A 26,173-nucleotide genomic window follows, 5' to 3' on the forward strand; every position below is an offset into this window, starting at 1 on the left:
CCGCGGCTGCAGGAGCGGGGCCGTCGCGTCCCCCGGCGGCCGATAGGGAGGGGCGGGAGCCGGCGGCGCCGCTGCGCGTGTGGGAGCAACAGCCTGAGCGACAGCCGGGCCCTGGAGAGAGCTCCCGAAGGATGGGCGAGGAGGCGGCGGCAGCGCACGCACAGATGGGCCAGCGGAGGATGAATTAGGAGCCACAGGAGGCTGCTACCGGCACCGAGGGGGGAAGAGGAGAGGAAGGGGCTGGACTTGGAAGAGGAGGAGGAGGAGGGTGCGCGGGGGGGACTGAGTATCGCTAATAACAAGTTAAAGACTAATAACAATAATAACAGACCACCTCCGGGAGGATCCGCCGCGGAGGCTGAGTGAGGGATCCCCGCTGAGGGCAGCGGGGTCGCAGCGCTGGGTATCTTGGAGAGACGCTCCGAGGCATCAGTTTGTGGTGGTGGTGGATGATTTTTTTGGGGTGGGCGGGGTGGGGGCTGTGTATGCGGGAGAAGGAAGGGGTGGGAATCTGAGGAGGAGACTATATTTTTATTATTATTTTTAATTTTTTAAACATTATTTTCACCGTACAACGAGGACGCTCGGAATTCACCGGCTGACGGCTCCCGAGAGGGACCCGGGAATTGTGCGGTCGCTTTTCTTCACCTGCTCTTTTTTTTTTTTTTCTTTGTTTTGTTTTGTTTGTTTGTTTTGATTGGGGGCTTTTTATTTTTTATTACTCTTCTTATCCGTTTCCCGCTGAGCAGCGGCGGCGGCAGCAGCAGCAATATGGCTGGTGATGGGTTTTTTGGGGGGCGCTGGCGGCGGGAGGAGCTCTCGGAAGCCCCTGCGCGCCCGGCTCGCTGTTAGCTATGGCAAATGGCAGCGGCGGCGGCTCCTACCCGGGCGGCAGCGGCGGCGGCGGCGGCATTAGAATGAGTAACAATATCAACGCCAACAATCTCAACACAGACTCGTCCTCCTCCCCCGTCAATGTGCCCAAGATGGATGCGCTCATCATCCCGGTGACCATGGAGGTGCCCTGCGATAGCCGCGGACAGCGCATGTGGTGGGCTTTCCTCGCCTCATCCATGGTTACTTTCTTTGGGGGACTATTTATCATCCTGCTGTGGAGGACCCTCAAGTACCTGTGGACTGTCTGCTGCCACTGCGGGGTCAAAAACAAGGTAACTCCCCCTCCCTTTCCCCTTCTGCTGCCGGTGATGGTTTGGTGCGGTGCTGTTGGTGAGGAGGAGTAGTAGTAGGAGCCCAGCCTTGTAGACCAGGACACCTAGGCGAGGTGGCACTGGAGTGGACGCCGAAGGGCTATCGTTGGATGGCAGTGTGCTGTCTGCTCTTGTGGTACGGTTGCCATGGGCTGTTGGGAGCCGTGGGGAGTGTGGCTGGAGGGTGTGAGGTGCTGGGTGCAGTCCTGAGGCGTGTCCCTGTTCCCCCCATTCTGTTCCACATAGGGACTCATTCGTTTTCATCTGGTGGCACGAAAGTTGCACCTGGTGTTCCCTCACTCTCAGTGAGGCACATGCTGATGTAGTGGTACGGTGTGGATCAGAAGTTTATTTGCACCCCCGGGACCGCATATGATGGCGGGGTAGGAGCTTGCCTTTGCTGATCTGAATTCTCAGTTCCCTTGTGGAATGAGAAACTTTGAGAAATTTACCTTTTCAATTTTGCCACTCAAGTAAATATTTTTAAAGCTAGCTGACAATCTTTGATGCTTCTGTTTGTTAAATTAAACGTGGCTATCTAGAGGTATTCAGTACATTCATAACACACTAGATCAGTATTCTCTTAACCTAAGTGTGAAGTCTTTGAGGCAACCTGACTGCCTCTTCGATTTTTATATATTCCCAGCTGGAAGAAAGCATGGTATGTGAAGGAAGTTCAGCTCCTGCTTTGAAGGGTCTCTTTTCAAACCAAAGCTAAGACTTGCTCGGGTCCACACTTTAGTTTTTGATTAAAACAAATGGGATAGAAAGTGTTAAGACTCTGTATTGTGAAAGTGGATTTTGACAGACCCCAAAATAGACCGGCAGCTGGAGTTTCTCCCCTTCCCTTTTCACATTTTTTGAATTACAAACGGAATAATATCTGCTTCAGTTATTCCTGGCACACAGACACCCACAAAAACACACACACCTTTTAATATATGGTTGCTAGGTTGCTGGCTTGCTTTGACATACAGTGAGCTGTCTCCCCTTTTCTCCTGTCCCCTCCCCCCTAAACACACTTGATACAGCACATAACCCTGCTGTACGAAGGGTCCAGCATTTAGGGGAAACCAGAAACAAAGTTAGAGCCTGAGAAGTTAAGGTACTTGTTTGTTGTGTAGTTTGGATTGCCTAAATGAACCTCCACATTCCAGTTGGAAGTTAAACTATTACAGTGAACTTGGCCTATGTATGGAAGGAGTGGTTGCTAGAGTTAAGCAATAAAAGCTTTTAAGTCAACCTTAAGCATCAGGAATCCTACCAGGCAGTACTACTTCTCCATTGGCAATTTTTATTTCATTTCAAACCAAACCTGAACTTTCTTAGAGAGATGTCAGCCAGGTATGATGACACAGCTGTAATGAATTTGTGATAATAAGATACCAGTTCCTACAACAGTAAAAGGCAGTTTTCAAGAAAGGGTGAGTAGTTAAGACTTACCTTTGGTTTTTTTGAGTATTTAGCATTTTCTTCTCCATGGAATGAGACAAATCTACAGGGGCTATCAGGGGTCTGGATGAAAAAGAAAATTCTTCAAGTTATTACCTCATGCTTCTTTCCTTGAGAGAATGAAAAGTTACAGACTTGTACACAGACTTCTTTCATGTTGTGTCTTAGTGGGTATTTTTGATCAGATAATTCATTAGTGGGAGAACAGTTAAAGCAATCAGTGATTTCTTAACTGGTATAGAAAGGCATATCGCAATTGTCTTTAAAACCTCTTAGTCTAAATGTGTCAGTTTGGTAAGTAACAGGCATCATCGAGGGGTTCCAACACTTCCAGTCTGAATACTTTCACATACTATTGCTGTGTCAGGTTGTAAGACTTGAGTTTATTTCATTTTTGAGACCTCAAGTAGTTCTCTGAACGTCATTCCCTGGGGCGGGAGGATAAAGGACTCTGCAGGTAGGGGGAGATATATGTCTCTTTTTAGATCCTATTTGTTCCACTTGTAAGGGTTTCCAAGACTCTGGTGAAGAAGAACTTTCAAGGGCTGATCCTGCATTCATTACGTGATAAAATGGGGAATTGGAGGGAATTCTCTGTATGCAAGAAGTAACTAGTTATTGCAAAACACTTTTCTAGTATTTAGGGTGTAAAGGGTAACTGAAGTAACAGCTGGAAATGTCTTAAACTTTGCTTTTATCAAGCACATGCTTTGTGCTGCATGGTGACTTGGGAAAGGCTGCCGAGGCTGCCGGTGAAAAATGTGAATTCTTACATATGCTATGTCGACTCTATTGGACCTGCTAGCAAAAGCAATTTTAGAAGAAGTAGCTCCTCCTACTGTGGGATTGAAGAAGTTTTCTGCATATTAGGACCTTTCCTTCCCTGTGCTGCCTCTTCTTCTGCTCCACAGGTTGCAGTGGAGTTGAGTTATCCAGCATCGTCTCATGAGCTACATAAAAAGCAGTCCCAGTGAGAGAACCAAAAGGAATCTTTCTCATGTCTACTTTTTGTGTCTTCTTATTGAATAATTCACATATATATGTGAATAATTCAGAGTTACTGTGCTAACACTCATGTCCATGTGTTATTGCAAGGAATTGCAAAAAGTTTCATTTTTTTCTCTCTGCTATATTTTAAGCTTAACATTGTATTCCATGGATTTGTCAGTGATTGTCAACTTGACTTTATTATGTAACACTTTTTAATGACTACATAGAAGTGTCTAGGATGTGGTTTGTTGTGTTGTTTTTCCCTCTTTAACTCATTCAATTTAAGGTTGAAATTTAAAAACATGATATAAACAGTTTAACAATTTCTGGTATGAAATTTCAATACGATTTTTTCTTGGAGATAGGAAAATCAAGATGCTGTAAGTCAAGGATATGCAAACTGCTAACAGAATGATCAACATTTCCTCTTAAAGTTCCATGTCTAATTTATGTAATTGTATATGAATAGAACATTACTCTTAATCATGTACTAAAAATGATTGCTGAGGTTTTAGGACTTTTGTGCTCCACACTTGCTTTGTGAGTTGACATTTTAAAAAAACTGTCAAAAAAAATGTAAATCTTGACCTGCGTTGTCAGTGTTTCATGTAATATGTCAGTCATTACAATTGAAGCTCTTGTATTCCTTTATTTAATATGTTATATAATTTTAGATGCAATTTTTCAAAATTAGCTACAGTCCAATGGCAAAGACTTAACAAAGGCTGTTTTTCTCCTCAGTGTTTGCATCTACATTTTTAGTGATGCCTAGATATTGTTAAAGAACTTGTCTTGTCGTTGTTTTTTCTTTATCCCTTGACCAACTCATTTCTGTTTGTGTATGAAAAGTAGAATGTGAGATTGAACTTCATTGGGCTTTTCTCTAATACCGTTAGTTGCTCTTGTTTCTGGCAGTAGCAGAAAAATAAAATAAATATGCACGGTGACATACCCAGTAGACATAGAGGCTAAATGTTTATTATACAGTCTGTAGTTCTTTTGATTATATGGATCTCCCTCTGCATTTTCTATGCTCTTGAAGGGCATTTTCTACTGACATTATCTGATACCATATTTTGGCTTTGAACAAACTCTAAAGCAGGAAGAGCGAGCAGTGGAATGCGAGAGCACAAGTTTGGGGCTCCTGGAGCTGGCCAGTGCAGAATGAAGTGGGATTTGTACCCTTCTGAAGAGTGTGATACCAGACCCTTTATCACTGCCCCTTGGTTCCCCAGTGAGTGATACCTCTTATGGACCTTATGTCATCGAGGCTCTAGCAGGTACAGTGTATCCTTACTGCAATGCTTTCAGTGTTTTGAAGAGCTTTCCTTCCCCACAGCCCAGGACTTGTACACATATAAAATGAAATTATGTTATGATTATGGATAGCAGTTGTTAGCCTGAATTTACAAGCTATAATAATTTTCTTTGACATTGGTCTACATATTTTTGAAATCTAATAAATTATACAGATCTGGTCAGTAGAAACCAAGCAACGTTCTCATTTGTTTTGCATAGAAAAATTCTGTTTTTACTGGAAATACAATATTTGCAGAAGTCTTCTTTGAAAAGTTAAAAAAAATAACCCAGAACTCCAAAGCCTGAGAAAATTTGTAAATGGAAAAATTAAAGTTTTCCTTAAAAGAGGCAGCAGTCATACCAAGCTGGCTCTCGTATATACTAGGTTGGTGATTTCCAAGGAGTACCCACATAAACATCCTCTCCAAATAAATAAACAAATTTGAGGCATGACATATTGAGAAAAGCAGGAGAGTACCCTGGAAGACACATGTGGACATGTAATACAGGGGATCCATTCGTTTAGATCTGCACGTGGAAACCTCACCTTGACTCTCTTGAAGATGTTCCGAGCAGCAGCGTATGATGAACAACTGGAAGGCTCAAGGGATTAGCAGTGGACTGTAATGCATTTTGCTTGTTAGTCACATGCACAGCCTGGCTCAGTCATCCCTGTCTCATGGCTATCAGGTGGTCTGTGCACAATTATTCTGCGCGAGTCCCCCCGGACAGGTTGCCAGTCGAGAGATGGCCATGGTGGAGAGGTCAAGTTCTGAGAGAAAAGGTAGTTGCAGCTTTTTGCAGATGCTGTTTCTACAAGTGAAAAAAGGCACCAATATGGAGAGGTGTACGCTGTTGTTTTCCATGCTGTGAAAAGGAAGATACTTTTGGCTCTCTGGAGCTCATAATGGATTTCACATTTTATAAACACATGCTAAAATTGGTTATGCGTGCAGAAAAGAAAAGGTATAGACAAGGATTTAAGCTGTAAAACAAACATTCTCTACCTAAATGTTATTTGGGTACAGCGTCATACTTATTTTCAAGGCTTTGCAACACATACATTTAAGGAGAAAATCTGCATTCAAAAAGAATATGCAACTCTCACAAGTTTGCAAATCTGTAAATGCTGGTTGAAAACTATTAGATTTCACATTTTTTTCCAGTTTAGCTCAATAGAAGAAATGCCTATAATAGCAAACAGAAAGCTTTTAAGTAATAATGATCTATGTACCCAGTTTTGATGCGGTGGGATTTCTGAATGCAGAATGAGGGCAGTTTATAGCCCCCGAGACAGAAAGACTGAAAATTTAGACAGCACTAGTTCTAAGTATAATCTCTGCAGGGACAGGATCTAATGATTATAATTAAAAAAAGCAATGGTGGTCCTTGTGTGTCCTGTACTGTTGCAAGAAAGCGGCTTGTGAATCTTAGTCATTGAGTGTCCTTCTTCAGACAAATCCTAAAAAGAAGCAGTAATCTCTAGTCAGCAGGCAAAATACAGAGCAGTAGTCAATGCTCCTTCTAAGATTGGCTCTGCTATTCTGTGGAATCCAACTCCATGTGACAAAAGTTTATGTGAATTTCAGGATTGGCTGGTGATAATTCCTCAGCAGGCTCAGGCTGCAGTTCAGCAGCAGCAAGGCATTCTGTAGCGTGAGGCTGTAGGGCAGCAAAAATCTCTGGGGAGATGTAAACATAAATAACACCAGATAAAATTAGGGAACAGGGTATCCCTTTGGTTCTACTAAACATACATAGTCACACTGTATAAAATTATGTACTTTACATGTATGAAAATTATTGAATTGTCAGAAGTCTAAGAAGGGCACAGTGAATACAGCTTGTGGAGGTTTTCTAAGGGCAAGATTGCTGAAACATTATATGTGGGTGTTAATGGTTAAAAAATATTTTTCTCCTCCACATATGATTTTAGTGACAGAAGGAAAGGAACTACACTTTAAACAGCTCTCATAAAAAGCTGTGTTTCTGTAATGCGTTCATATGCTGCTACATGGCTGAAGGCTTAGAATCATAGAATATCTTAAGTTGGATGGGAGCCATAAGGATCACTGAGTCCAACTCGCTACTCCTTGCAGGAGTACAATGCCTGACTGGGAAGTGAGTGCAGAAGTCTGGTAGATCACAAGACCAGACTGGCGTTTATATGAACTTTACACAGAGCCAAATACGCCAATTCCAAATAAGACCTCATGGTTTGTAAGTGTGTGCACTCTGTCCGTGGCACATAGGTCACCTTGGGTGACAGTGGAGGGTGGAAATGCAGCAGAAGTTAGCACTTTTAACAATAGTATAGCTGCATGAAAAAAATGAAAAAGAAAGATACCTATCTTCCATGCCTGTCAGAGATATATTGGTCAGGGAGGGCCCATTTTGAATTCCGATGGTATTTATAGCCTGAGAATACATCAGGTTTGCATCTTTGAGAGGAACACTTCATTTCCATATATAGTATGCATGGTTCTGTTTAAATGAATGTGCTGCCACTGAAATGTGTTGAGTTTAGTTTGCTTTGAGATGATATATTGCTTGTATTTGTCTGAGAGTTACAGAAACAAGAGTGTTATCCAAAGTCTGTTGAAACAGAGGGAGGCAGTCCTACTAACTTCAATGGCTTTGGACTCAGGCCTAGATGTTCACAGTGTTCTAGATGAATCAGATTTTTGTTTTTTTAATTATTCTTATGTTAACATTTTAAGCTTTTAAAAGCATTTTGCTTTTATTGTAGTGAGGTGTATTTACTTGGCTTGTGGCCATTATATCTGAGATATCAACATTAGAAACATAATATTTAAAAATCACACGAGGTGTGTTTCCATTGCAGTCAAGAATCACACCTTCTGCCAGGCTCCCCTTGGAAATCAAAACTTGAGTGTTATCATGGCATCTCTCCTGCAAGCTGGTGTGCAATGGTAAATATTGGCTCTTTTTTTAGAACTGCAGTAAGTGCATATTTAGTGGAACTGGTGCAGGTCCCTTGCCCCATGGGTCACCTGCAGGACAGGCGCATGTGCTGCTGCAGCCCTGAGTCCTGGAAATCCCTTTGCAGGTCCTGAGCTTCACTACCTGATTTAAATATCAGAACAGCTAACATATAGTGGAGAAAAAATCTCATCACCCCAAATCTCATCACCAGGCCAGAAGAGTTAGGAGGAGCACCATAACCTCATCAACAACTGTATCATCACACAACAACTGAGTGGCTTGTCACTGTAACTATTAAATACAAGTTGCTTTTTCATTGCTCTTTATATAACAGGAAATAAATTAATAATATGGTTTTGTTTCCCTTTGTCCAAACAAATGCTGACTAAATATTTTGGCATTTCCTTTCTTGTTATATTTCATTCATTTTTCATGGTATGTTTTACATTTTTATGTAATGGTTTAGCTCTTTTTTTGTTATACTAAAAGGGTAGCTCAGTTTTAATTTGTTATTATTATTACTAATATTATTAATTAGATTAACTCTAGAACTGCTGGTATTGGATTAATTTCCTGTTTTAATTATGGGGAAACATTATTACAGATATCTTTTTTAAAAAAGCTATTTTCAAATGGTGACTTTAGTATTACAAAAATAAAGGGAAATGTATTAGAATGATTCTTTGTGTAAGTATCTTTTAGTTATGATTATGAACAGATATTCTGCTGGACAGAAATTACTTGAAATGAGTTTGTGGCTTCTGTGACCTATAATGGTCATAATTGATGTAGAGCACTTCAGGTGCCTTCAGATGTGGTGAATCCTTTGGTTACTAATGATTTGACTTCCCTTTTTTGAAAGCGAATTTGCTGATCAACCGGCAGAAGTTGTGTGATGTTCTTACATTTTCTAGGTTATCATATTATATTGTTTCATAAAGAAGCTGATAAACTCTACTTGGGTTTTAAGGGCTGAAGGAAACACCCCTCCTTAGTCCTTTTCCTTTTAGTCACAAGAACAGCTTAGTTAGGGGAAACTACTGCAGGGTCTGTCTATATGCGGTGCAAACATTTTCCCCCATGAGAAAATATTTTTAATGCTTTGATTATACACTTCTGATACATTGGTTTTGTTGTATGGGAAGTTCTTCCACTTTGTATTAGTTTTCTTCTATTCCCAGTACACTTATATCCAAAGGCTTCTGATTCCTTCAGCATCAGAAACAGGGGACTACTGGTTTTATGTTTGCATTATTTTCATATCACTTAAGGCCCTCAGCTATAAAGCACTTCTTTTCTTTCACCCTTTATTGGTCTGGTTTTTGGTTTAAGACCATACAAAATTTTACCTGACTAAATGCTGGTTTTCCTCCACTGACACTGCCTTATGTGTGTAACTTCTGGTGTTGTCTTTTCGTGAGTCAGAAGAGCAGAATTCATATTATAGATCTGTTGTTCCTAAAAGAAAACAACATTAAAAACTTCACAATTTTGATATTTGCAAAAATAATTTTGGTTTCTTTGCTGGAATGTGACCCTAGGATATAATAAAATATTTATTTACTTAAAGTGGAAAATGCTGTCCAACGCGTGGAGCTTTGACTCTGCCTGTATGATGGGATAAAATTTTAATGTTAACGTACATGATATGTACTATAGGAAAACCTTGGTATCTTTGTGTTGCCACCTGAATGATTCTATGTGATTCTGGGAGTAGAAAAAAGAGCATTTGCTTTTCCTGATTGTGGCATTACGTTTGTTATTTAAGGTTATTTATAATTTTAAAAGAAAACTGACATGCCAGTTGTTTAGGTTAATATGGAGGATCTGTGTCACTTGCACAAAATAGCCATTTAGACATCAAAATTTATATTTAAGATCTGAATAAGGTCTTAATCTGAATTTATTTCAGTCAAAGACAATTTCAGATCATTTTCAGAAAGAGGTATTATTGTTCTTGAAAAGCTTTTTCTTTATTTAGATGTTTGTCAATGGACATAATGGCTAAAATCCAGATATCTTTTTTTTTTAATGTTGAACTTACTCATCATAGTCTAGTCTTGAGTTGGGTTTATCTAGGACCCTGGCTTATATAAACATAGGAGCAGATACTCAAGTGTTTTTAAAGTTACTCATGGTTTTAAAGCTCTATAAAGCAATAGTGTCTCTTGCACTAACACGTAATACTCTAATTTTCTTTTTCTTTTGCCTAAGAGGTTGATACATACCCCATAATAAAAAATATTTATTTTGAGCTGATTGCTCTTAGAAATAACTGTAATAAAAATTAAATTAAAATAATTTTTTCATGCTCCCATTTGGAAATTAGGAGGGTAATCAGAACATGTTATTTCTATGGCTGCAGTTGCTTTAATAAAGCTGTATATAAACTTTTGTCTTTATTGGCTGTCCATGCGATTTTTTGTCTTTGGATTTATGTTCTTTGAAGTGAGAAATAGTAATGATTTAAAATGAATAGATCTTAATCTATTGGCTCCTATGCCAACTGTGTACAAAAATAAAATGTATCCTTACAACTAAATGTACAGAAACTGTGTTTAGAAACTTTCCTGTCTTATTAAAGAGTCGTTGAATGAGAGAATGTATAGTCATGACTTGTAGAAGTGAAAAATAGTTCAACCCCTAGGGTGAAATGTTTGCTTGTTTTTTTTTTTTAAACAAAAAAGCAAACCAAGAATTTCATAAGCATGTCTGTTTGATTTTTACACACAAAGAAATAGAATATTCAGTTTTGAAATAGCTAACGTTTCTGCCTGCAACAGCTTAAGGGTACTGCAGAAGGGACTCCAGACTTGCATCAGGTGCAGTAAAAGAGTAAACCTGCTGAGTTACTAATTGTTAAAATCCGTCATTAGTGATCTACCAGGGCGTTGCTGAGTCTGGCTGAGAGGAGGGTCAATGACATAGTGAGTTGATATGAGGAGTGTGGGTGTGTGTGTTGGAGGTGACTGGGTGATGGATAGTGCTCCACACTGTCATCCAGCATTTAACTGTGCTGCTCCTGTGTGCTCTTGAGTATATGGGAATAGAAATTTGATTTAGAGCATCTGGTTGCATGATTATTTCTGTGAAGGTGTCTAAGCCACATTTTGCAGTGTTTGCATCTACTTTATGAGTTGGTATAAAGTGCAGGTGATGTAAATCATACCTGATTTGACCTAATGCCTGTTGAACCTAAGTGATGTCACTTGAAACTTTTTTAAACACGAATTTAATGCATTAGAGCAACTTAAATGTTTTGAGGCAGTGCAGTATTTTTATTTAGTCTTCTAAGACTGGGCTTACTATCCTGAGGTGACGGTTTGACAGTGCTAATAAATCCAAAGTTTAAAGTCTCCAAAGAGACTTGCTGTGAGGTACCTGAGCTGCATTGACTGGCAGGTAGTTGTAGCTCCAGATCCTAACCCATTCTATGTGTTTTAAGGCCTTTTTACTGAGCAAAAAGGATTTCCTAGGTAAAAGTTGAATGCAGAAAAGTTTTAAAGGAGAGATTGTTTCATTATTTGCATGCTAAATATTAATTTCGTTATGTCCTTTGGTGGATATGGCTTTGTTGATTTTAGCATTTAGCTGGATGACTTTTGAAAGTAAACTCTAGCTTTCCCAGCATCGTTAGGTGGATTCCTTTCAGGTGAAACTATGTAGGAAGATGAGCTCCAGGAGCACACCTGACCTGCTCCACCTATTCATGGGCCTTCAGTCCCCACAGCTGGGCTGGATTAGTGAGGGTATAAATGCTGAAGTGCAGCAACTGTAGAACTTTTTTTTCTCTTATTGTGTTTTGCTCCTTATCAAGGTAAAGTTAGCTGTGTTTTTAGGGAAAAGCCCAGATGAGCTTTTTGGTAAGCTTCTGGGTTTACTGTTCTTTTTTTAATCAGTGTACAGTGTCTGTACAGCTGCTCACAACTGGTCTCTCAGAGAGCTCTTTCTTTTATTATGCTGGAACTATCACTTCAGCATTATGTTTATGCTTGTGGACTTTCTGTTGGTGGTCCAGCTGTGCTGGCCATGGAAAGTTCCTTGGGCAGGCTGGCTGCTGAGGATGGGATGGCAAAGACGATGGTAAGGCTGAGGCACTGGATGACATCTTAATCCCTTAAACTGTCACAGGTGTTGGGCTGTGTCAGAAATATTGATTAATTTCAGTATAACTATTCCAAAATGACCTCTTTTTTTTTTTTTATTTTATTGATCTTCTGGGAACTTTGGCAAGTGTATGAAATCAAAATGGATAAAGGTATTATAACTTGTCCTGGCTGAGGGGAAAGAAAATGGGTTTGTGAGAGGTTTTTTAAAGAAGCTGCCTGTTTGATCTAATCTGAGATAATAGATGATAGAGCTTGGTGCCCAGACTGCTTATCCTGTGGCTGAGAACTTGAGTTTTATTTCCAAAACATTTATTAGAAGTGGAGAGAAAGGTAACAGTAGCTTAAATTAAGGGTAAAAGTTCTATAAAAGCTTCTGGCAATATAAACAGGCTTCCTGAGGTTGTGTCTCATGTGTATTTGTGTTCTCCTAGCTCAGTGAAAAATGTTCATGAACAAAAAGCAGAGGAATTGTTTTAAGTGCAGATTGTTTTTAAAACTGTATTTCTCAGCTTGAATTGTCTTCTCCTTGGGACAAATAGTTTTGGTCCTGGGAATGGTTTGCTTTCAGCAGTGAGTACAAGAGTGTAGTTTTTGTTGATTTGTAAAATAATCTTTGGATTTTAAATGGTATGTAAAAGTAGGGTATTGTATAACTCCTATAGGAAATACATAATGCCCATGACTTAAAATGGATGGCCTTAATGGTTATAGGGGAATGAGAAGGTGCTCTGAGAGCTGATAGAAATGACACTTCACCTAATCTCAGAACAAAGTATGTGTCTCAGGACCATAGCAGTGTTTTGACAATTAATATCACTGAAAGTAGGGGATTCTTCACCTCATATTATATTGATGTTGATTCCTGGATGTCTGGTTTTACACTGTCAGCTTATTTGGGTTTGTTTGGGCTGCTTTCTAGTAATTTATAAGACCATCAAGTCAAAGTATTAGATCACTGTTTCCTTAAACAAACCCAAACCCTTAAAAATCAATTATTTTAAATATAAAAAGTAGTTTAATTCATTGCAGGTCTGGTTGCAAATGCTACATTTATGTAAAGTATTTAAAAAATAATCATGGTCTACAGAATTTAATTATGGGTTGTTTCTCTTTGTCTTCTGGCCTCAGGCTTTTGATTAGCTTACATAATCTTGAGTTAATGCTAAGTGTCTCACCAGATTTCTGAAGGTGAAAACCTGAGATTCTTTTTCAGTTGTGTGACACTTGGGGCTAAAACTTTGTGGAAATGTTTCAATATCAGGAGGAATGCAGTGTACCAGTTATGGAAACAGACCGTTGAGAATTGGCATCACTTATAAGTGATGTAGGCTGGTTTGTGTTTTGTGTTGATATATTTGAATTAAAATTAGTTCCTGTACTGTGTTTCAGTGCTTCTGGATCATTTAAGTTCCATTTACAGGGCTGAAAGGTCTGTGGTTTTTGTAACGTTATCTGCAAGTGGGAAAATTCATTACTAGAGCTCTAGGATATTGCTTTAAAATGTTCCATTCTATATAAGGAGCATTGTTTATTCAAAATTGGACTTAGCATCTTAAAAGATCCATTTGAACTATTTTTCTACTGTAGTATTCTGAGGCCACATGACTTTACTGGCTCAGTTATGCTAGATCCTATTACCAGCTTTGACAAAGGGGTGATCCACTGCCTCATGCATCTTATGATGTGAAAGCAGACAATAAGGAGAAAGCCAGGAGAGGAGGACTGTCAAAGAACTGATTTGCCCCAATCCATATAAAGCAACTCAGTGATCAAGATAAGCAGATGATTTAATTAATGTGCATCCACTCACCCAATTTTTTTAAATTAATGATGGGAATACATTTTGTGAGTCCTTTAGAGCAGTTACTGTTTTTCAAGAGCTACGAGTGGTTACAACTTGCTGTGCCATGCAAAGTTCTCATGAAGATTTATTTTTTACGTAAGCAGAGACTAAGAGGAATAATAAAAATATTTTAGGTGGGATGAAATTTTAGCTTTAGTGTGTTGAGGAATTTTTAAGAAGAGAAAAATAACATTGTGGAGGGAATGAAGGCTGATGACAAGAAGGAGGGAATCTGTCTAGTTCAATATGCAGTGTATGGTATTCACTTTATATGCAGACACTTGGAATATGCTTGCTTAATTGCCATTGAAAAAACCCAGAACAACAGCAAAAAAAAACCGCCCACAGTTTTTGAGTTCTCATATCCACAACTGGATTTAAAGAATAATGTTACTTTTAGGATCTAGGAAGGTTCCCAGTTAAACATATGCTTGTTGATTTTACTATTTTTAGCTTCTTTGAACAGCACGTGTTCTCCTGAGATATTTATTTGTGAATGTTTTATTCTGTTCTTAAAAGGAAAATCTCTCTGTGTCTAGACTCTTTTTCTGTTTCCAAGAAAGGCAAGAACCAGGGCTCTTGTCTGTGCTTTACTTCTTCGAAATCCTAGGAGACGGGGTAAATTAATTAAATCTAAAATGGATCCATCTGGTAGTGCTAGCAATGCCAGGGGAGAACAGGTGAAAGAATCTGAGCCAGAGTAAACATATAGTGCATCATATAACATGTAAAGTTCTCTGTGACACATCACTATCAGAAGACTAATCTTGGTGTTAGGCTATTTACTTTTTGTGTAGTCTTGTTTTTAAGAGGGTTAAGGGGGTAGTTTGAAATGCTTGCTTCTGTTGCATTGCTAAAAAGCTAAATATTTTTCTTCATTATTAATAAAACACAAATGCATTTAATCCATCCTGTGAGAAATATACTATTCCCTATATGGATCTGTTTGAAAATAAATGGCTTGAAATTCTTTGAAACAAATGAAATAAAGTTACAGTTTCAGAAAAAATGTATACCTGTTTAAAATTTAGAAAGCTGTTATGCAAAATAAAAATTGTGAAAGGTATGGTGCCAACTTAATTTTGCCTCCAAATTTGTTTGTGTAAGAAGAATACAAAATCTCTATGCAGACTTTTTTGTTGCCAAAATTACCTTGTTTAAGTTCTCAGCAATACTTGCAATGTAGTGATTGCATCACTGGGATTAGGAATGTAAAAATGACTGTTAAAATTGAATTGTATTACCTGATTTGGGAGGCATGAAAAGGTAAACAGTATAAATGCAGTGAAGAAGTGAATTAGATTAGAAAAGAAGCGGCAATGAAGAGATTAACGGACGGTGTCTGTTCCCAGCACGGGGTTTGCAGTTTGGCAGGGCTCCTTAGCACACAGTCTAATTTTATTATGGCACCAGTTAGACATGATTTCTGTGTCATTGCCTATGTTATGGGGCACGTGTCTGAGGGAAGACTGCTAATGTGCAGTCTCTGAGGAAATGTACTTCATCAGGGCAGGTGCCTGGGCCTTTTGGCATGACTTTAAAACAAGTGGAGAAAGTAGGCCATAGAGCTTTTTGTGAACTTAGGAGCTTAGTAGCTAGATCTTTATCCAGCTTAAAAAAAATAAATCCATCTTATTACCTACCTTTAAGTCAAATTCCATCCTCATCTATAAATTCTTTTTAAGCATCCTCTGTTCTTTTATTTCATGCTGTTTAGGTTTCACCTTTTTTTTTTTAAGTTTAAAAATCCCAACAAACCTCAATGAGAATATTTCTCATGAAGGTTGGAAGAGCGTGTCTCATTTGTCTCACTTGAATTTGCAACTCAAGTGAAAGATTCTAGGTAGTTTGCAATATTACATAAATGTTGGTTGTCTTTTCATAGTGGAGAGGATTGAATTCCATTTTTGATGAATAATTTTCAGAAAAATATACTTTTGCCAAAATTGATGTGCTTGCAAAACACTGTTTAATGCTTTCAGTAACTAGGGGAAGGGGAAAGATGATACTGAAAGTCTTCTTTTTTTTTTTTTCCAGGAAATAAATTTTTTAGTTTTTAGTGTTATATTTTATTTCATATTGTAAGGTCAAAACCAAAGGGAGTTAATAGCTTGATTCACACTTGTCCTTCAGGAATCTTATTTTGACAAGTGTTTATAGTTTTTGGGAGTTGTTTCCATATTAGAAGTTAATTTGTTAATCTTAAAATTCTATGCAATACATCAATGCTGCTCTCTGCTGAGCTGTAGTCTCAGAATGTTTCCATTCCTAGGTTATGGCTATATAAATATTTGTGTAAAATTTTAGGAACAATTACACCAAAGTTAGATGTTTTTACCATGTGATGTTCTATTAGAGTGTATTATGTGAATTTTATTGCCTTTAATAGATTGTGGAAAGCATGCAAGATTAGGTGATTAGATATGTCTCTCATTTGTAAATATGTGGTAAATTCTACAAACCCCCTGAAATCAGTTGATTACATGACAATAGAAGGGATGTAGCAGCTAAGTGACTGTAAAAACTGTGGTCAGATGTTTAATATGTTGCATTGGTTTTAGTAATTCTTTTGTCTTCAGATAGTTGTAGTTTTGTTAAGAATTTAATGTGATTTATTTGTGGAAATAGCTATTATAGCAGACTCGGAAACAGGCTTGGTTACTGAATGATGAGCCCTTGAGCAATTTAACACAGCTTTTCAGCATTGGAATGAAAGAAAAAAGTGGCAAGATGAGAGCAGTACAGATCACAACTGGTCTGTGAGAAGACAGTGAAAAGGAAATGTTTAATATTACATAATATTTTTTTAAAGTGCTTGGTGCAGTAATGCCTTTCTAGGCCATTCCTACACTGTTTTTTATCAGTGTGCCTGTTGTGTTACAGAGTTCACGTAATTCTTCAGTGCAACATTTTTGGACTTAGCTTTTTACTGCTATTTTCTTTTATCTTGTCTGAAATCTGTGCTCTCAATACAGATTTGGTATACACGGCAATAAATTTACATATGGACTATCATTCCATGTTTGAAAATTATTTTTTTTTTCTTCTGAAGTAAACATTAGAATGTGGAGATCTGTTGCTATATTGACTGTAATTCATAGTTCATTGTTAGTGGCAAAATTTAAAACTGATTACCAGGAGGCAGAGAAGGTTTGGTGCTGTTTTTGTGTGTTTACATGAGAAATAGATTGGTGATATCTCAGGCTATTCTGCTCTGCAAAGAGAGAGGTATGGAATAGCTTTTGCAATATGGCAGACGAATGTTTGATGTTACTACTCCTCCACAGTGTTGGTCAATTGAGTTGGAAAACACTAAATCACAATATAAATTGCCAGTCTTATTTTGAAGATATATGCCCCCAGGTTTTTGTTTGTTGTTTGTTTTTTTTTTCTGCACAAGAAAATTAAATGTCTTGCTTTCTTCCCCTATTGCCTTCCTTATAAGCCTGATGAGTACTTCACACAGCTGAGTCTGAGCCAAACCAGAATTAGATTTAGACCAAGAAGGCGGCTTATAGGTAGGAACTGGTTGATCAGTGTAACAGAGATAAGCAGTGCCCTGTGGCTTAAAGGAGCTCTGGCTTCTAAGAGTGCCAATGTGTCTGCAATCTGACTTCAGCTGGAGCTGCAAGTGTTCAGTTTTAGTGAGAAATTACACTTATTGTTACTCTCAACTGTTTTTTAATTTATCCAGATGGCTTTTTTAGATTACCTGGGTGCTGTAACAATGTAACTATTATACTGTTTGAAAGAAATTCTGTTACTATAGAACTTCAGAAGTAAACATTCATTGTGTAAGTAGTTAATATAGAGCTCACTGACTGCATAATGTCTAAACCAGAAGTTTTCTACTTTATATTTTCCTAGTACAAAATTGAGGCTAAGCAAATTCCTATAGGCAGTGCTATTGAAAAACTTAACTTTTGGTATGAGGTTTTTGGAGTGCCTTTTATTCTTGAATACCTTTTGAGATTTTAACCCGAAGAGCCTAGTTGTCCAGGCATGGCATTTATACAAATGTGCAGTCAAAACCATTCAGAGAACTTCATTAGCACAGGTTTAGTATTTCTTTTTAATTTGCTTTTATTCTTAATCTAAATTACACTACAGTGATATATTGCATTGAGATGCCATATAAAAAGCTTTGCTGTATTGCTTTTGTTCACCACTTCATATCAGTTTTATTTTTTCCGTTTTAGCAGCTAAGTGCTTCTTTCCTTGAGTACTTTGCACATGGAATACTTAGACCATCTAAGACTTAAAATTCCCACTATTTGTGCAGCCAAACATCAATTTGGTTACCCACCTTTTTCCTCTCTTCACCCAGGGCTCTATTCCTTTTGCAAAGAGAAGCCATTCTGTGCGTTTGTACAAATACCTTCTTTTAGTGTCTTGCCTCTGTATTATTTTGAATTAATGTCACACACACCTGGTGCACTCTCAGAGTAATACATTGATGTGCTACTTTAGTGCCTGTACAGATTTGTATACAAGTCCCTCTGGTATCTAATGGTGTCAGGACCCTGGAGGTAAATGATAAATTCTAGGTAACACATGTATCGTATTGGAAAAAAGTGATATGTGCCTGCAGGACTGCAGGGTGTGGTTATGGATGTGCAGCTTCCTTGGAAGCCTGTATTACTTTGTCTAAAGAATTGTAGTGCTTTTAATTTTTTTATTTCTTCAATATTTTCATTAAAGGAGTTTGTCTTAAAAGATGAGGAACAGAGGGTGGGGGGGAAGTAGAGGTCTTCCTGACATTTTGGTACGAAGTTTTATTATCATGCAGACATTTAAAATAAGTCTCAGTATTACAACAATTTCTCCAACAGCCCTTGAGTTGAATTTCAGTTCTGTGTAGGTTTTGGTAGAAGAGTCCTGCAGAGGCTTCTGATATTGGGCTCACTGACTGTAGGTCTTCCCTAGGAATTGGAAATGAAGGAGTTTAATAGAGGTATCTTCCTCTTTGCTGAAAAGAAATAATATTCTGTAGGTTCAGAAGTGTTCTCACATTTTTTTAAAATGCATCTAGCAAGTATTCTCAGTCAAATCAAATCTGAACTTCTACTTAAGTAATTTTTATCTGATCAGGACTGAAGCACTTGTTCCATGATGTTCTGAGAACTCTCGGTTCATGTTGAAGGCACTGTTAGCTGAGGTTCTTAAAACAGTATGAAATTCTTAACTGTGTAATTTATTACTGTTAGAGATACAAATGGGTCAGTGCCAAAGCCTGAAAACAAAATACAGGCATTTAGAATCCAGTCCAAGAATTCAACGTAAACTCAGCAAATCTTTGGCCAGAGCTGGTGGCTTTCCAGCACTCCAGGTCTGAAGCCATTCATTGTCATTGGTGACATTTCATCATTTGACAGTGTTAGCTGTTTAGTTATGTAAGTATTGGAAGTCTCCTGATAACAGTTGTAAGGAGGTTAATGAGTTTAAAAACCAAAGAATGCCAGGGATTTTTTGACCTCTGAGTAGACTGTTTCCAGAGATGAAATCTTCTCTTTGTTTTAAAGAGAATCTTGGACTAACAGAAGTTTTCCACAGAGATTAATAATTAATGAAGGAAAAAAACCAACCTGAAACAATTCACTAACAAAAGTACTTCTATGCCTTACAGGGGCTGGCATTCTTTAGTACCAGAAATACTGTTTTGTTTTTAGCTACATACAGATCCTGGGGGGTAATGGAGAATTATATGGTGCTGGAATATATATATATATATATATTTAGATTCATAATGAGCTCTGATAATGTCCTAGGTTTATATATTTTCCTTTAAAGAGCATTCTTATTGAAGCAAGAAAATGTGCCCCATAAACTTAGGAATGATATCTCCGATTTTGAGTAGCTATATATATATATATATATATTTAGTTTGAGGGAATCCCTGCTAATGAGTGTCAAACAGTACATGCTTAATTTGGTATTCTGGGGTCACTGTAAAATATATATCTAAAACATCCACATGTAATGCATTGGCAGTTGCTAAAATTTCAATATGTTCTATAGTAATAGGAAGTTAGAGCTGAGCAACAATATATCTCAGGAAAAATGTGTATGGGTGTGAAAAACATCAGTCATCAGTTAAGTGGAGCATAGCAGTTGTGTATGAGCACATGGAAGTGCTCCAGGAAAGAAAGAGGAGCATGAGATATTATACTTAACACAGATTTGACTTTAGGTACTCAAAGGTGTTTACCCACAATGAAATTTGGCAAGAAGCTCAAAATTAAAGTAATCTCAAACATAAATGCTCATTCGTAATTACTGAGAGTTGTGAATGAACCTAAAATAAGCCAGTTCTGCATTTCATTGGAAAGTCGAGTTTTGGAGAGCATGAAGATGAAAAAAGACCACATAAGAGCCTACAAAACATTCTTCACTTCTCCACCTCTATCTATTTCTCATCTTCTTTGTATCCCATAAATTCTGCCCCTTCAGCTTCTATTCTTCCTTGTCTGTATTGCACAAGTAAGATCACATTTCTTTACTCTTGTGTCTGCTCTTCTGAAATGAGTGTATTGCATAACTTTGTTCAGGAGAGGGAATGACAAAAACCTGCCGGCAAAAAAACTGAGATCCAGGGATTACACTTTAGCAGCAGGCAAAGATGTGCATATCCTACATCCCACAAAATGGAGGGATGTAGCAGTTGTGTGGAAGGATGGAGAATGCTCTAGCCTTGGAAAGGGAAAGCAGAGTCCTGAATGGGCACAAGCAATAGCTTGAAAATACTCTTCAGGCTTCAGTAAACCCAACAACATCAGAAATAATGTTAGTCACAGGCCTGATTTATGGAAGGATAAATTGCAATATACGGAGAAATTTGACAGCTTTTGTTTTTGCTGCCTGCACAAGGAAGAGATTGAAACTTCAGTAGAAAAGGAGTGAAGAATATCAGCCGTGAACCTTCATTTAGTGGAATATTCTCATTAAAGGAGTTTGTCTTAAAAGATGAGGAGCGGGGGGGGGGGAAGCCAGTAGGTACCACGTTGTTCAGGATGATTAATTGCAGTAAAGAGGGTGGGAGACTTGGATGGAAGTTGGACTTGGAAGCTTGTTGCTAGAAAAACAACCCTTTTTTTGAATTTGCTTGGTCGGTGTCCAGTGCCCTCTTTTTATCCAGTGTAAATAGGAAAAGACTGTGGTACATCACTATTAGTTTTGGTTTATGATCCAAATACTTCTTTTTATGACTTGAGTGGGAATTTTGCATTCTAATCAAACTCAAAATACTTTTCTCTGGTGTTAGAAAAACAGTTCCTTAAATAGATTGCCATTTATATTCCTTTAGAGCATTCAAAGGCTAGTGGACTGCTGTGAAAGTTCCCCTTTTTAAGATGGGTCTAGGATACTAAAGGAAACAAATATTTGTAGTAAAATGAGGATAATTCAAAGTCCACCACAGGAACCAGAAGTTTACTTGGTAAAAATGGAAACCGACATTATGTAATTATTGTGTGTCTCTTGGAAACACAGCTTTTAAAATGACTTAGAACTTCTGAAAGGGCAGCAGTACAAGAAGGATATTTTTTTAGTTTGTGTTTGATGAAGGGGCTTCCTAAATACAAATGTCCTATGTAAATTCCAAGATGAACAAAATTTTTTGGATTTATTCAAGCTTTAGGAAAGAAGGTAAGAATATAGTATGTCACGGAAAGAAGAGAAACCTGTATGATGCCAGAGTACCTTGATGCTCCTAGTTGCAGCTGTCTTAGCTTTACTAGATGGTTGGAGTTTTAATAGAAGCAGATAAACTTGGCACAGCTGCCATCCCACACTATAATACAAGCATCAGAGTATCTTCTTTCCTCTGTTCATCATAAATGTCGATGCCTTACTTGCTGTTACCTCAAGGTAAGGTAATTGGGAAGTCTGGTATGCCTTTTGATTTAAATATCACATTTTCTGGCAACTGCTAAGTTGGAGAGCTACCTAACTTAAAGACTCTTCCATGTGAGGTTTCCATCTATTTCAGTGATTAACCACCAGTATCACTTAGAAAAATAAAGACAGAGTGAATGAAAATTTAAGCTGTGACCCTTACTTAGGCACAGGCTTTAAGGCTTTAAAGCGTGTGATCTAAGAATTGAAAGGTAGATGACATATTTAAAAAATAAAATTATGGTGCCATGAAAAAAAGTAAAAATGAATGGCAGTTACAAAACCTGTGTTGTAGACTTACTGTGTGGAAATTCTTGGGTCATGGTGGGGAGGAGGCACTGCAGCTGTAGAGGTATGTAAAATACGCAGATGAGATTTACACCTGAATCATCTTGAGCACTTTTCTGAGTGAATCACAGATGACAGAAGCACTCCAAAGTCCACTTAAGGCTCTGAGCATGGAAACTGAAGTTTTAACTGAAGATCTGCAAGTATCTGAAGCCTCTAGAAATTGGTCTATTCATCACACCTATGCACCCAAAACCTGACTAATATAACTCCTCCCCCATTTCTCATAGTAGTACTTTGTGTGTGGTGGCATCTGCTGTTCTGTGGAGACCAAAAGCTAAAATATTGCCACCTCTAATATCTGTAACCCCATAAAACACCATTGTTGCATGTATGAAAGAATATGAAAATGGGCGCTCCCATTGAGATCCTTCACAGCACAGTGTGCCTTAATGGATGGATAGTTATAGCTTTCAGCTCTATATTTACTTTTAGTGGGATAGTAAAATGTCATATTATTATTTCTTTTATTATTAATATGTGAGTTTTTAAATTTATTTTAAATTTAAATTTATGGTTATGTTAAACTAATAGCTCATTTGTTGAGACATGAAAAAAATCATACCTAGTGTGAGGCATGGACTAGGTTGTGGTGTAGCTCAAACTGTCTCTTCTCAGAAACTTCAAATGGGCTTTTCTGCATTCAGTCAGGCTGATATCAGGATGATAGTGCAGTGGGAAGCTGAAGTTGCTAAAGTGAGGAGAAAACGCAGTCTTAGAAGAGGTTGTAGTGTGAAGTAGCTGAAAATCATCAGATGGAGAACTTGAGACATTTGGACAATTTTTTTCCCTCTTCTAACTTAATGAGAGGACAAGGGGTTCATTGAAATTAAAGTGAAGCTCTGAGACCACACACAGTTATCTTAAGAAAAGAAGAAATCTGAGATCTGAGTGCCTGGACTGGTCTTTAATTTGTTCAAAACACAAGTACCTCAAGTATGGATCTGGTTCAGGATGGTTTTTTGACCACAGTCTACTAGTGGCCAACATTCATTGCTGCAGGAAATTTCCATTCCTGCAGGACTACTTTAACAATAAAAAGCCTAAAGGTACAGGTAGGTGTTTGTTGTTTTTCACCCTCTCTGTGGATGCAGCTCAGCAGAGGGTTCTGCTGTCCACTGTCGTGGTCCCACGTGGTCTGGCACGAATGAAAGGAAAACAAGTTCGACCTGTACCTGGGAAAGTGCAGTCTCAGTGTTAAAGACTTTTCAGAATGTAGGTGCAGCTCTAATGCAGAAACTCCTGGATTATGTGGTTTATTTTTTAGAAGGCTATTTGGTAAACTAGGCCTTAGCCAAGAAAGTGAATCTCTTTGGGCCCATATTTGATGATTAAAGACAAGCATGGACTGTATAGGTTACTGATTACATTTTGAATTTTTTCTGGTTTTGAAATGGAATCCAAGCAATTCTGACACTCTCACTGCCATTATGCTTACTTGGTCTCTTCTTAAGTTTTTTTTTAAACTAGTTTTCTAATTTCCTCAGAGTTTTTACTTTCTGAGTGAGGTGCCTTAAAAATTTCTAACAGAAACAAAGTTCTACAGAGTATGTTAAATGTTGTCCTTTTGCTCTGATAAACCTGGCTGTGAAGGATATCTTATTTCTGGCTTTCAAGAGACCAAGGTCTGTGAAGTCTGATCTCTTTGTTCATTTCTGTAGTTTTAATGACATTTTAATTGGGCTTTTTGCCAGCTTTATGTAGGAAGATAACAATTTATGACACATAGTGTCTAGTAAATGAATTGTGATGTTATTCCTATTATACTTACCTTTTTATGATCTTAGAACCCCAGACTTATGACCTAGAGGGATGTTCCTTGACTCTGAACCACGTGCACATTCTGTACTCATTGTAGCTGACAACAGGGATGAAGTGCAAGTGGTGAACATCGAGAGGGCACTTGAAAGGCTGCCTTGTTTGTGATTGCCATTTTGATAGTGACTTACACTGTAGTTTAAGTTCATACCAACCTCATTGTGAAACACTTGCAGCCCCAAGGTTCACACGAGTCTCTTGCTATGTCCAAGTCTTCTAAATGTTTAAATGCTATATGAATATTGAACTTGTGTACTAAGTTTTGCTTCTTAAGTATGGTTTGTTTAGAAGGAAGCAAAAACTTTTCAACTCTGCTTTACAGATTTTGTTGGCTATATTTTTCAAGTCTTAAAGCTGCCTCTGTTAGCATGTAGTGAATTAGCTGTACTTGGAAGTCTATTCAGCATTGGGAGATGGCTTAAGTGTGGATGTTTGTGTTTTGGAAGAGAATTCTTCATCTGTTCTTGCACTTATAATGTTGGATATACCTGCATCCATGTAAAGATTTTAATATTGTAGGCACCAAGGCATGTCAGACCATCTTTGAAAAATCTCTGGATGAAGTCCTAGTCTTGTTGGAGATACATTTTCTTAACAGCAAGGAAAGGAATTGATGATTTTTACCTTTGGTTTGATTCCCCACTGCCCTACTCATGAGGCAGCTGTTGAAACTGTGAAAGAGCACTGAGTCAGAGGTTTGCACTGACTAGTCTGCTGTCGATACAATATCACATTTGCTTTGCAGAAGTGTCAGCTAACAGAGTGGCATTTCCTGTTGGAGTGATCAGAAGAATGGCAGGAGACAGAATTTACACAGCTGCCTAATGAATATGCTAAAACGTTTTGAGTTATTTTAAAACATGGCTCTGAAATTCCCCATTTAGCTTATGCAGTTGTGAGGAAATAAATGTAACTGCCTACAATGCAGTTAAACACTACTGAAAGTTGCATTTCCCAGTTGTACTAGTACAGCGGCACTTTCTGAGCCTCTGCCTAAGGGGAGGGAGTAACTGATGTTTATGGGAAGGTTCTTCTCACCCTAACTTCTCTTTTATTTACTCTAAAATCCTTCTCGTTTTATCCTTCCATCTTTTGAAATAATTACTTCTATTGCTAAATCCCAAACTTGGGAAAGATAGCACCATTGGTTCCACTTTGTTATGAGAGGGTATATCGGTTGCTTTTGTCAGTTATTTTAGTGACTCTTAATGACTTAGAGTGCCCAGTAGCTGGAGGCAAATGAAGGGGAAAAGACCTGCATGAATAAAATGTGTGGATGCATACTAAGGGGAGTGTGATCAACCTCAGACTTCTGGTAGCACAAGAGAAGACAGTTTTTAGTGACGTGGGCTGGATTTGGTGATGAAAGGCAGCTGAGAGTAAAGTGCAGTAGCCAAAACAAATGATGTCGAGGATGCAGGCTAATACTGGTAATACTGGAGAGGAAAGTGCTGTGAGCCTGATTGTGAGGAAGGGGGAGAAGAAGAGTAAATACTATCACCACAGCTAATATGGATCCTCAGATTTTGCCAGTGTAGGAGGGCATGTGTGAATGGATGTGTGCAAAAGGCAAACAGGGATGTAATGCTGAGCAGAGAAGAGAGGGCTGAGTAATGGGGTGATTTTGCAGCTGTCATAACAAAAGATACACTGGGTAAAGCTATGAAAACAAAGTTAATGGGTGATACAAGGCTGTTTGTTTTTTTTTTTTGTAGCATCTATATAGCCTGGTTCTGCATGTACTAAATGGTAAATACTCATATGCCTCATGGAGGTTCTTGAGTAATTCAGGCTAAGGAATTCTGACGTTAAAAGTTTCTCTAGGTAAAAAATATGAAATAATTAGATGGAAATGGAATAAAGCCAATTTAAAAATATTTGCTGTTTTATTCAGTGGAAGGGGCATTTGCAAAGTATATAAATGCGTTTTATACTTTGTGTAATTGTTCAAGCTTTTGATATGTGTTCAGGAAAATATAAAAGTTGTGTAGACCTTTAATTTGTAGACAATAAATCACTAGTAAGATGATTTAACTGCATTTGATTATTAACACATGAAAATAGTACTAATTTATCTTTTGTTGGATTTTTCCTTATTTTTTTATCATTTTTGCTTTCAGAATCTAATCTCATAAAAGTTGCAGAAGCAATAATGGGAGATTTTATTTTTAAATGGTGGTTAAAATTTATCAGGTTTCATATATGAGGTATGTCTGTGGAAGTTGAGTAATGGCACAGCAGGGGAAAAAAAGGAAAAACAGATGCTG

The 26,173-nt window shown here is 38.0% G+C and overlaps 1 protein-coding gene across 45 annotated transcripts in view; it reads left to right on the plus strand.

The window, feature by feature from the left end:
• The first annotated feature begins 276 nt into the window (after positions 1 to 276).
• Positions 277 to 26,173, plus strand: part of KCNMA1 (potassium calcium-activated channel subfamily M alpha 1) — a 480,406-nt gene continuing 454,509 nt past the window's right edge. For 25 of the 45 annotated variants that reach the window (XM_027723988.2, XM_027723989.2, XM_039380914.1 and 22 more), the window contains exon 1: positions 521 to 1,169. In XM_027723988.2, the coding sequence (XP_027579789.1) occupies positions 855 to 1,169 (315 nt within the window). In that variant the 5' untranslated portion in view covers positions 521 to 854. Of the gene's footprint in view, positions 440 to 519; positions 1,170 to 26,173 lie in introns of those variants that run through there. The other 20 variants (XM_027723993.2, XM_027724002.2, XM_027724003.2 and 17 more) reach the window with 3 other exon arrangements.

This window comes from Pipra filicauda, unplaced genomic scaffold (genome assembly GCF_003945595.2).
Source record: "Pipra filicauda isolate LSUMZ 115617 unplaced genomic scaffold, ASM394559v2 scaffold207_size1410395_pilon, whole genome shotgun sequence".
Lineage (NCBI taxonomy): Eukaryota > Metazoa > Chordata > Aves > Passeriformes > Pipridae > Pipra > Pipra filicauda.